This window comes from Anabas testudineus, chromosome 2, assembly GCF_900324465.2.
Source record: "Anabas testudineus chromosome 2, fAnaTes1.2, whole genome shotgun sequence".
Classification (NCBI taxonomy): domain Eukaryota; kingdom Metazoa; phylum Chordata; class Actinopteri; order Anabantiformes; family Anabantidae; genus Anabas; species Anabas testudineus.
The window spans coordinates 9475258-9487650 of record NC_046611.1 but is presented as its reverse complement, the minus strand read 5'-3'; the positions used below and the strand labels follow the sequence as shown (position 1 = coordinate 9487650).

Here is a 12393-nt window from a genome sequence, read left to right as displayed (position 1 = left end):
TATGCACATAAATCGTCTATAAAAGGGACACCCCTGTGGGCAGAAGTGGAAAAGCGCTTTGTTTAGTCATTTTCGTCTTGCTGTTCATTTATCTAAGTGTCTGCTCCCTTTCCTGCTTTGGCTTATATGCTCTGGAATTTCCCTCTGCTGTCTTTTTTATCTTTTAATGGCTCCTGTCAGCATTGCATCTCTAATTGCCTAACAATTTAGCAGCCAGTCTCTTCATATGGGCAGCTTGGCCAATCATTTTCTTCCGCATATATTCTTCTATTGTCACAACATTATCCTTTGCCACCGTGTCAGCAATTTTTGTCTCCTCATCCTGTCCTGACAGATTTACGTACGTGCTCAGTTTGAGTATGACCCAACAAAAGATGACCTCATTCCCTGTAAGGAGGCAGGCATTCGATTCCGGGTCGGTGACATCATTCAGATCATCTCAAAGGATGACCACAACTGGTGGCAGGGAAAACTGGAGAACACCAAGAATGGCACAGCAGGCCTCATCCCCTCACCTGAGCTTCAGGAGTGGTGAGTTGAATGCCAAAACATTTCATGTGCTTATTTACACTTTTTTTATAGTTTATTAATTACTCAGCAATCTATCAGCTACATACCAGCTTGTCCACATTAGGAGGCTGGACCGGAACAGACTGTGATAGCTTCATGTTTTGTTTAGTTACATTAAACTAAATATAGAACTATCTCGGCTTAACACAATACAGTTCAACAACACCACAAACCACCACCATCTCCAAAATAACAATTGTGATTCATCACTTCTTTACAGTATCAGCCAAAATAAAATTTTAACGAAGGAAGAATTATTACAGTTGCTGGTTATTTTGGGTTTTATGTAGTAGTCTGATAACTAGGTTACTATTAATATTTAATCATAGTAAAGTCATAATTTCATGAGTCATGACTAGGGGTGGGTGACATAGCATCAAATTTATATCATAGTATTTCAAGGAAATTTGCATTGAAATAATTAACATCTAAGTTTGACTCACAGGCTGCAACAGTTGTCAAAAGAGATGGCCATCTGCAGAAAGCTGATGCTACAATGTGAGCTAGGAAACACAAATGCATCATATGTAATATGTAAAAAGTTTTTTTTTTTATTGGGCAAGAATGCTGGTATTACTGTGCACTATATGATACTACACACCCCTAGTCTTGACTTTACAAAACATTTACTCCTAAATTGTCTAGAACTTTCAACTATTGTGTCAGGTGAGGGATGTGGACACCTGAGGCTATAGATTAGACTTTTTAAAAATGTGCTGGTAACCATGGAAAGCTGATAAATTGAAGATGGAGGACTGAGCATAGACTTGCTGTCAGGTGTAGACACAGAATCAAATCTATGAAGTCTAACAAGGTAAAAACATACTGCAATGCAAGATGAGCATGCTAATATAAACATAAAATATGTAAACAGCATACAAGATAGAATAAATTAAAACTAAAAGAAGTAAAGGTTATGTACAGAAAGAAAATTTAAATTGTAGCTTCAGAGGGGAGAGTGAACATCAGTAGGTTGGGGGTGGAGGTCACCTGGGGAGAATTGGGACACTGTTAAGCAGTGGGATGCATGAGGTCCTGGTCCTGATGGAGCAGAGCCTATTGCCAGAGGGGAGGGACTAGAAGACCACTTGTCTGGGGTGAGAGGGGTCAACTGCAATCCTGACAGCAGTCTACCTCTGCTGAGCTTTCTTGGTGAGGGAGATGATGTTCTGCTCTCACTTGAGCTCCTGGGTGATGGTGGTTCCCAGAAAGCAGAGTGAGTCGACAGAGGTCATCAGAGTGTCAAGGGGGATGATTGGTGGGACAGGGCCTGGGTCCTTCTTAAAATCCACCATCATCTCCACTTTCTTAAGAGCGTTGAGCTCCAACTGGTGGTTGTTCATGCTTCATGATGACACCAGACCAGTGAGTCTGGCATGTTCATCTGCGAGAGCTTGTCTCGGAGAAGTGATGGGACAATAGTGTTGAAGGGAGAGCTGAAGTCCACAAACAGTATCCTGGCATAGGATCCTAGGGAGTCCAGATGCTGGAGGATGAAGTCCTTGCATTAATATTCTTCATGTTGTTAGTGTACAATTATATATAATCTTGAATTTCAGAAAAAGCCATTAAATTTAACCGTACATGTGTTCCTTGCAGGCGCGTGGCATGTATAGCAATGGAGAAGACCAAACAGGAGCAGCAGGCCAGTTGTACCTGGTTTGGCAAGAAGAAGAAACAGTACAAAGACAAGTACCTGGCCAAGCACAATGCAGGTATGTCAAGAAAACATTTTTGCATGCAAACGGTGAAACGGCACTTAACTATGTGAACTGCATAACTCAACACAATTAAAGTCCTAACTAAACATGTAAGAAATGCACTTTTCAGTGGCACTAACCACAAGTACTGCTGCAAATTAATGACAGACATTTTAATAGAAGTGGTATGTGTGATAAATGATCACAGTGCTGCACCTTTGTAACACCCAGTATGTGTAACTGCTGCACGTCTGTTGCCTTTTCCCTCTGACAGACCTCTTCTAGTGTCTCTATTTTGCCTTGTTTTTAAGTGACTGTTGCAATTAACAGCTTTTAATGTTTAAAAAGTTGTTGTTGTTTTTGGTTAATTTTTTTTGTTCAAGTTGTCATCTTTTATGGTGTCTTTTTATTAACCCTTCCGCTCCCACCCTTTGTCCATATTTCATGCCGTCTCTTACCCAATGACATGGCTGCATGTAAGTAACTCCAGACAGCTGTTGTCCAGCTTCTGTGTTTTTCTTCCTCCTCTTTCTGCTTTTTATACCTCGTCCTCTTCCTGATGTTTCCCTGATTTTGAATGATAATTTTATTAAACTTGTTCTGAGCAATGCAGTTATAATTGAGAAAAAGCAGGTTACAGTTGTTTAGCCTTCGTCAGATAGAAGCCAATGCGGATAAAGGTATCTCAAGACATTTAACCTTCATCAGGTCAGCTTGGTGTAGAAGAATAAGATTATTTGAATAGTTCAATTCTATATATTGCAATGCTGGTAACTCGGCACAGTCTGAAAGATTATCGCCTGATGCAATATGCAAATATCTCTGGGTTGATTTTAAAGAATAAAGCGTATCATTTTCAATTATATTTTTAATTTGTTCTTAAAAACACAGCAGAAAGATGCATCTCTACACTGGGTGACTTTTTTTTTTAAAGCCCAAAGGCTCTGAATAGCTATTACCTTTTTAAAGTAAACCAGAGTCAACTGTGCATGCAGAAGATCTGTGGTCTTTTTAGTTAGTGGCCTGTAACAGAGCAGAGAACTGGCATGTGCACAGTTGGCTCTGGTTTACTACAGAATGTATAAAAAGCCATTGCACAGCGTAGCAGTTTGTCTGAGATGAATAAGCTAACTGACAGACATTAACTAGGATTACTAGCAATTCATTATTGAAAATAATATAGAAAATGGTTGGCAATATTCTTTAAGCCACAAGGACAAAAACAGTGCAGCTGATGTAACTGGCACCACTTTTCGCTTCAAATTCTCTTTTATGTTTGTGTTACACTCGTGGATTATGCACAATACACTTAGCTAAAACTGATGCAGCTCTTCAGTAGATTATACCTTAAATTATCTTTTAGGTTTTGTTTTTTAAAAACTGGCTGTTGCATTAGACTGTTTAGCAATATTGTTTAGATGACACATTTACTTTACTGTACACTACCAATAACCTAGACCTCTCATGATTAGTCTATGCAAAACTAAGAGGTTTTCTCTCTAATGCAGTGTTTGACCAACTAGACCTGGTAACATACGAGGAAGTGGTGAAGCTTCCTTCTTTCAAGCGGAAAACACTGGTTTTGCTTGGTGAGTAAATTTGTTTAAGGCAGGGAAATGATCAAAGACTGCAGATTTTCAAACAGAGCTAGCTTACCATCTCACTTCTTTACAGCTGTTAGAACACCACAACTGAACAAACCTTTTTGCTTAAAGAGAAATTTAGATTTCTGTTCTGACAGACACTAGAGCAAATTATATATATCAACTAAGTCCTAGCCCTTTCTATAGTTACTGGATTGACCAATCTGTCTCTGCTGGCTCCTTTCATTTCAGGTGCACATGGAGTTGGGAGAAGGCATATCAAGAACACACTCATTACCAAACACCCTGACCGCTTCGCCTACCCCATCCCTCGTAAGAAATGCATAAACTGACACTAGCACTGACAGATTAATTGATGAAGTGGTTTGAAGTTTATGTCAAAATTCCCTTTATAGACAAAAGAGATATGCAGAAACAGTCACCTATGCTGCTTTGTCTTAAAGGCAGAGCACAGCAGTATAAAGTCATTCACCCTTATCGCCATTTGTATGGAGGTTTCATGTATAATACTTTGCAACACAGTGGTATCTATTGTTTCAGCTCTCCTGTCCGTCTCTCTACCCAGATACAACTCGACCTCCAAAGAAGGATGAGGAGAATGGAAAGAACTACTACTTTGTGTCTCATGAACAGATGATGCAGGACATCAGCAACAATGACTACCTGGAGTATGGCAGCCATGAGGACGCCATGTATGGAACTAGACTGGAGACTATCAGGCAGATCCATGCCCAGGGCATGATTTCCATTCTGGATGTTGAACCACAGGTAAGAAAGGATTTGCCTCTCTAAAAAACAATTCAACACACTAATAACTTTACATATATACATGACAAAGGTTGTTATTCCATAAATGTCATGAAAGCTGTTTGATTAGTCAACAAGTGTGTTGCATTTTTAATACTTTGCCAGCTGTTTTCAGTGGGTGACAGGTCTGCTCTGTAGGCAGAATGGTTTAGCAACCAGACTCTTTTTACTACGCTTGCAGAATGTGTTTCGCATCTCCTTTCTGAAATAAGCAAGGTCTTCCCTAATAAAGCACACCCTATACCATAACAGATGCTGCCTTCTGAACAGAGTGCTCATAAGAAGTCCAATGATTTTTCTCCTCTTTAGCCCAGAAGATGAAGCTTCTTTTTTAAAACTCTGACCTGTCGGCTCACAGGACAGTCCTGGTTTTATCTCAATGCATCTTGAATGAGCCTGGGACCAGAGAAGGCACCAGCACTTTTAGATCTTGTTTTTCAATGTTTCTTCAATGTTTTTTGTTTTAACTTGCATTTGTCTTGTGGGCTAAAGAGGAGAAAGATCATTGAACTTCTTATGAGCACACAGTTCAAAAGAGAAGGACCTAAACCAGGGGTGTCCAATGCTGGTCCTCAAGGGCACTTGCACTTAAAGCTTCTGATTGGCTGAACACACCTGATCCAGGTAATCAGCAGTGGGTAAGGCAGAGATAGTTGGAAAACCAGCATGATAGTGGCCCGCGAGGACCAGGATTGGACACCCCTGACCTAAACTGTTGAACTGTTAAGTGCCTATGTTAAGCAAGAAGTGAGGGACATTCTTGCTTTGACTTTGGAAATACTGTCCTAAAAACCTAAGCCTAAACTTTAAAAGATGTCTATTTGTTAGACATCCAGATTTTACATTTGGGAAGTGAAACTCCAAATTAGAACTAAATACAAAATTGAAACTATCAGGTACCAAATAAACTCAATTTCAGTTCTGCCTAAACGCAGAACCAATGCTGCACGTCATTAGTTTAGATACAAGCTAGCGTGCACTGCTAACATTACATGCTGCAGCACTGTCTGACCAAACATTAGGTAGTAAACAAGGTAGGAACATCCAGTTCCTCGAGAGTGATGCTTCTTGCATCACAAACAAACATTATTAAAGCATTTTCATTTCCATCATTTCCATAAACTTGCAGAATACACAAACCTGATATGTTTCATTTTGTCTTGTGAATTTATGACACAGAATCACAGAAAAAGTTAGTGACAGTTAACCTGAAAAACTAAAAGGCTGCAACCTGAATGATCTCCAGCGGTGTGCAAGACTCACTTGCACTGTTGCACTGAAATAATTCACATCTAAGTTTGACTCACATGCTGCAACAGTTGTCAAGAGATGGCCATCTGCAGAAAGCTGATGCAACAAGGTGAGCATCACCCCTGAAAATATGCAAGAATTAAGCAGAAAGCAGGAAAGAGGAAAGAGGAAGTTTAAGTTCAGGGAAGGAAAAGAAATGCTGCCTATTGAAGTATTTCACAAGTCCAATGGCCAAGTTTGAGATAAGTTCAACAACAGAAAAACAGAGTCCAGATTACAAGTTGACTACTACAGCCTTGCTAACCATCGCACAGTACATGAAGAAAGCTACAAAACAACCAAAGGACAAAAACACACAATCATTTAGTGGGAAAAAAGTGACTAACGCCAAGAAAAACAACAGGTGGCATCACACAAACATCAGTAGTAACGTCAAAAATGACCTGATAATACACACTACTTGGTCAAAAATATTATGGTGCCACAACTCTGCAGAAATCATGTGGTCGATGGTGCAAAACTATAATGCAGAAACTGCAGAAGGTTCAACATTATGCCAATATCTGTTTTTTGCCAATGTCTGCTCATTGCTCATCAAATCTCTCTGTGTCGCTCACTAGGCACTAAAGATCCTCAGGACAGCGGAGTTCGCACCATATGTTGTCTTCATTGCAGCTCCCACCATAACCCCTGGCATGACTGAGGTATAGTTGCAAATTCTTTCCTGCCTCCTCTCCCATGCATGCTAGTTGTTCAAGTTTACGTTGTTTGCACATAATCACTAACTCTCACTCAGTTCTAACTTAAGGTACAGTCACACTGGGACTGTAAAACTGTGCACTTAGTTATCACGCGATGATACTGTGCTGCTTTCTATTTTTCTATTGTAAATCAATGGCTATGATGGTATAAATGACCTCCCTTTAACTAGTCAGAACAGCTGAATGCAAACAAGCAGACCCAGTGTGAAAACAACCTTCATTCCTGCTTGCATCATCTTTTTGCATGTTTATATTTTCTTCGGCATGTTTATTTTGCACTCGAGGTTCCAAAATGGTGCAGGAAACTTCCTGTAAGTACTGCTTAAGTCTAACTCTGGCTTGTGGTTGTAGAAAGGCACGTTTGTAGCTCTAGTAGTTATCTAGCCTTGTCCACACATTTCTTTTATCCATCTAACCTTTCTAAAAACCCTCTTAATGTTGTGCTCCTTTGTTTGTGATGCGTTGTTGTTTCCTGTGGCCTAACACCACCTCTCTGTCATGTTTCCTCTTTTGTGTCCCTGTGAAATGTCTCATTTTTTCCGATCAGTGTGGTAATTGTCGTTATTGCCAAAAACTAGAGAAATAATGAGTTACATTTGGATAAAGCTTGATCAAAAACGAAGTTTTATTATTGTGGTGGGCGAGAGTCAGCTAACTACTCTGTGGCTAAACAGGAAGCTGCAAGACACAGTGTTTGACACCTTATGATAATAAACATGAAATGTTTCCCCATACCGTCTTCTGTCCACCACAACGTTGTGGTTGATCAGAGTATGTACTGATGTATTTTAGTTGAACTGCTAGAAGAATAATTGAGCTCCACTTGTAGATCAACACTTTACAACATTTTTTTTAGCACAAAATAAAATGTACAGTTGCACTGTAGATAAATTAACTGCAGGCAGATGGTATGAGTGTTGAATCTGGAGGTCTTGCCTCAGCTTGATAGGTTAAGCTGTTCAAGTTACTGTTAAATATCAGCCAGCTGTTAGTCAAGCTCACCTGTCATACACAAAGACCTGTCACTGATGACCCTCTCTCTTCTCCCTCAACCACACCCTTCAGGACGACTCTCTCCAACGACTCCAGAAAGAATCAGAGATGCTGCAGCGGACATACGCCCACTACTTTGACCAGACCATCATCAACAATGAGATTGATGACACCATACGCCTGCTGGAGGAGGCTGTAGACCTAGTGTCCACCACCCCTCAGTGGGTCCCTGTCTCCTGGGTCTACTGACATACAATCAACAGCAGTTAAGCTCATTACTCTGAACAATCCAATCCACCGTGGATGCTAAACTTTGGTCAAATCCCCTTGAATTGTGTCTCATCAGAATCACACATTTCTGTAGATAAACTGTTGAAAAGGAGGGAAAATAAGAAACTAATGACTCTGACACCTCTCTACAGAGACTTCATCTCACCCATTCCCCTTTTTTCTCAACAGCCTCAAAAGGCATATTGTGTACATATATACATATATATAAATGATTAAACAAAGTGAATATGGTTCTGTCCACATATAGTTCAAGAGAGGGGAGTGGAGGGGCAGTGTGGTAGATATTTTGTACTTTTCTTTTGTAATTGATGGATGGGTGGTAATATTGGAAAGGCAATAGTGAGCATGACCATAAAGCAATCTTAAGTGTGTGTGTATGCGTGCGTGTGTGTGTGTTGACCTTTTTCAAAAGGCGCTTCTTGTGGTACTCCTGTCCTCTCCAACATCCCCTTAGTGTCCTCGGCCCCTGTGACAAACAAGCCGATCTTTGAAGCACATTAGAAGCTGCTATAGTGGCGACAACTCCCTCAGCTCCAAATGCATATTTGAGTGAAGCAAAAAGCACAGGAAACTGTCCCCTTTTATTTATTTTACTGGCCTTCTGTGCCTGTCAGTTTGTTGAAGGAGCACACTACATTTCCCTGTGTTACTGTAGCCTGTCGTGACCCACTTCCCTCCCCAACCTCTGATGGTCTTTGTTTACATCTCACTTTGCACAAAATGGACAATGAAGAAGACATGTACTGCGTTCTGTCACCACAGTTTTTGTTTTGTCTGCCTTCTCGGTCTGGCTGTCTTAATCCCTCTGCCACCATACATGAAACACTAATTCAGTGGTCAGTGGACCTGGAAAGTTGTTCTGGGAGCACAATCAGCCATGAGAAAGCACTGACACCAACCATGGCTCCTGAAGAAGAAGACAAAAAAAAGGAATGGAGAAAAATAAACTGCCTTATCAGAGCCTCGGGGAAGAAGTCGGCAACACCTATGCACACCCCTGGTTTCTGCCAGGCAGACCGCCACGACAACCATGTTCTTGTTTCTCACACTAGGTGAGCCATGCTTGATAAAACTAAGTGTTCATAGGAATGTGGAAGGGGAAGGCCTCATGTAGGTGGAAAGAATCCAATCCTAGAGCCACCGCTTTTGAACTCTTAACTGTTGTCTTTAAAAATATAAGAAGTATTCTTGTTTTGAGGGAGAGAAAATAACTAAATTGTGTGTAAATGTTTCAATGGTGCGTACGTCATACGAGTGAATTACCAAGAGCCAGTGTATATTAATCCTTAAAAGAAGCTCAGTATGTGACATGACCTCTTCATGCTTTACCAGAAGTGGCACAACACGCCCACATCAACAGAAACTCAATAAGTAAGGCACATTATAGTCAAAGAAATCAAGAGAGAAAATGGGGGGATAAATAAATGTAAAAAAAAATCAACCTGTGTGATGTGGCTGCAGCTGTGCTACTTCAGGTAAAGTGTTTTCATTTGAAGTCCTGTGTAAATTACCTCTGCAAATGACAAAAGCAGCTCGTCTGTATGAAATGTTCTTTTTGTTATTTCATTTTTAAAAAAATATATATTTCCTTTTACGTGTTTAAAGTAAACTGTCTTGTCTTCCTTTTGACTGGAGATGTGAGTGAGAAGTGTTGATTCGCGAACAGTCCAGACCGCTTTGTAAATATATTCAATGCCATGACCACAAGGAACGTGTCCACATCTGATCACATGCTTCTAAAAAAAAAAATAATAATTGAATTGAATTGTAGTTATAAATCCATTTCCTACACTATCAGACATACATCTCAGTTCAACAGCTGCCAGGCTCTTGTTAATCAACACAGGAAGCACTAATAAAGTCATTTCTTTCTATATTTGTATTGATTTAAAGCTGGGTTTTCAAGGAGAATCAAGGATTACAAAGCCTCAATGAAATCTGTTCATGGTTTCCTGGTTCAGACTTTTACTGCCAAGGTGCCTTTAGGATTAAAGATATTAACTTGGAAATGCATAATTTAATATGAGGTAGCACAGTTATGTGTTTAGATAATTCAGTAGCCTGACCATTAACTTTTATTTTGCTCTAATTTGTATGACAAAACTTAACAATGTTTGTCAAAGGAAGCTGTGGTACTTACTGTAGTGTTGCTATAATGTCTTAGTCGAGCCAAAACAATTTCCCTCAGAGTAATTAAGTTTGTTTTTTAAAGTCATATCAAGAAATTGTATGTCCTATGTGAAAAACTATGTTTTTGTTCTGTTTAGGAGTTTTAGTGCCCTCTAATGTCTGGGACAAAGACCCGTCATCTGTTCCATTTTTACGCCACAGTTTGGTATTTGTAGTGTAGATTTGTCAATGACTACTGTCTGGAGAACACTTGGACAGGCGACCATGAATAGAAATACAGAGGGTCCTGTAAGACAACAATTAGGAGGTTTCAAAACAACCTGGTTGCACTAAAAGCATAAGCATAAAGTATTCCTGAGTTCACTGCAAGTTCAGAGTAATTAATATCAAAGCAGCAGACTGAGAGTTGGTCATGCTGAGTGACTGCCTGCAGGCTTCAACTCGAATCAAGTGACAGAACAACCTGCACAATATGAGCTGTGCTCTGCGAGTTTCAGTGGTTAGTGGTGTCCTAGTTTAAACAAGACGCCACAATCAGAAAGCAACACATCAAACACTATCTGACCCTAAAAGATAAAATTAACAGGTCAGCCCGCTAGAATAATAAATAAAATAATAAGCCAACACTGGGCACACAGGCCCCGGGTCGAGGCTTTAGAGTGGGATTCAACCTGCACTGGACAGGAGCTGGTCTAGGTCTGAAAGGCCCAAAGAGTTTTTTAGTTGTAACAAGACAAGTGAGGAGGAGCTGAAACAGATTCAAGTCTTCCTGACATCAACACTGATGATCAGTGGAGTAGAACCTACAGTCGTAGGTTAACAAAACATCCTGGATAAGCAGCTGGAAAGAAGAGGAGAGATGTCCAGTGAAAAGACCAAGGACCAACTTGTGAAGAAGGTAAAGTAAGTAAAGAAAGTTATATCTGCTGGATGCACTGTCGGGATGGTGCAAAGAGGCAGGACGGGACCCGACCTTCAACAGGCTGCTGTAGAATAAAACTATTCAATATGCGTTATAGAAAAATACGACAGCTGTGACACACAGAGTTGCACAAGGACAATGAGAATATAATTGTTATATAATTATTTGTTTATGGAATAAAGAAAACATGTTTTTAAGAAACGAGCAGTCGGATAAAATGGATCCTATCAAATCAAGACTAGTTCAGATTCTGGTGGGATCCCTAATGTTTGGGTTCCTTGTCCACACTGTGCTCACTATAAGGTGATGTTCATTAGTTTACTATAGACTTTAGAGCTTTAAGTGTTTACATATGTGTTGTCTAGTTTGGCCTTGATATTATGTATTAATGGACTTGTGTTGAATGAAAGGTATTTTCCCTAAACAGCGATCCTCACCGTTTAATAAATCAGTATAAATACTTACTGCAGTGTGTTTTTCTGGACTAATGTCAACACTACTAATTGAAAGAAATATAGAAATATTTTTAAATGTACTGATTCAATGCTGCAAATGTCAAACTGCAGCAATTTAGGAACCTTAGAGGAACTATTAGCTTTCATCTGAACACTCAGGAATGTGAAGGTCAGATGAGTTCATATCATTTAATAAATAATTTGTGTGCAGGCACACAGCCAGCTGGAGACACAGCTGGAGACTAAGGCAGGCAGTTCACTGAAGAACCAAGAGCACAGTGCTGGGCAGCGTACGCGGCCTAAGGCAGTAACCATGCAGACAACCCTAGGACTACAGACTGCTGATGGGACAGAGGAGTCCAAAATACAACTGTTTGGTCACAATCAAAGCCACCATGTTTGGTGAAGAGTCATCAAAAGAAAAAGAGTGGGCCGTGCATGACACAAAGCTTTCCTGCTGAACAACCGGGGAAAAGCTGAGGAACGAGAAGAGGGAACGACCTGAATCCAATCAAAATGCTGTAGCTGGACCCGGAGGGGGCCCTCACTGTGGGGCCTCACTCAACTGAGTTCTTCAAGGAGGAGAGCACAAAGGTCCCCCCAGCAGACACAACAGGGTCATTTTCATTTTGGCAGATCCTTAATTTGGACAAGACCCGACAGTCGGGTGGAAAACATTCAGCAGAATAGGTTCATTCAACTCTCCCTAAAGTCACTGTCGTGCTAAAAATCAACAGTTTTCTATTGTTTGTGACGCTTCCTGTCCTTTCGCTCGCCGTCCTTGTGTCCGAGGTTGATGCCATCAGTCTTGTGAGAAGCGCTGAGCTAATAGGTGACTGATGTTTTACCTCAAGAGAGCGACACAAAGCCTGATGGAATAACTCGGTGCTAAATGTTTGCTGGCTCATC

General features: G+C 40.4%; 1 protein-coding gene across 5 annotated transcripts in view; it reads left to right on the top strand.

The window, feature by feature from the left end:
* The window catches only part of LOC113163414 (peripheral plasma membrane protein CASK), a 38617-nt gene extending 29036 nt beyond the window's left edge, over positions 1-9581 (top strand). For 3 of the 5 annotated variants that reach the window (XM_026362019.1, XM_026362014.1, XM_026362016.1), the window contains 7 exons: positions 335-531; positions 2170-2285; positions 3779-3859; positions 4106-4186; positions 4440-4642; positions 6553-6636; positions 7759-9581. In XM_026362019.1, the coding sequence (XP_026217804.1) occupies positions 335-531; positions 2170-2285; positions 3779-3859; positions 4106-4186; positions 4440-4642; positions 6553-6636; positions 7759-7935 (939 nt within the window). In that variant the 3' untranslated portion in view covers positions 7936-9581. The remainder of the gene's footprint in view (positions 1-334; positions 532-2169; positions 2286-3778; positions 3860-4105; positions 4187-4439; positions 4643-6552; positions 6637-7758) is intronic. The other 2 variants (XM_026362015.1, XM_026362017.1) reach the window with 1 other exon arrangement.
* The last annotated feature ends 2812 nt before the right edge of the window (positions 9582-12393 follow it).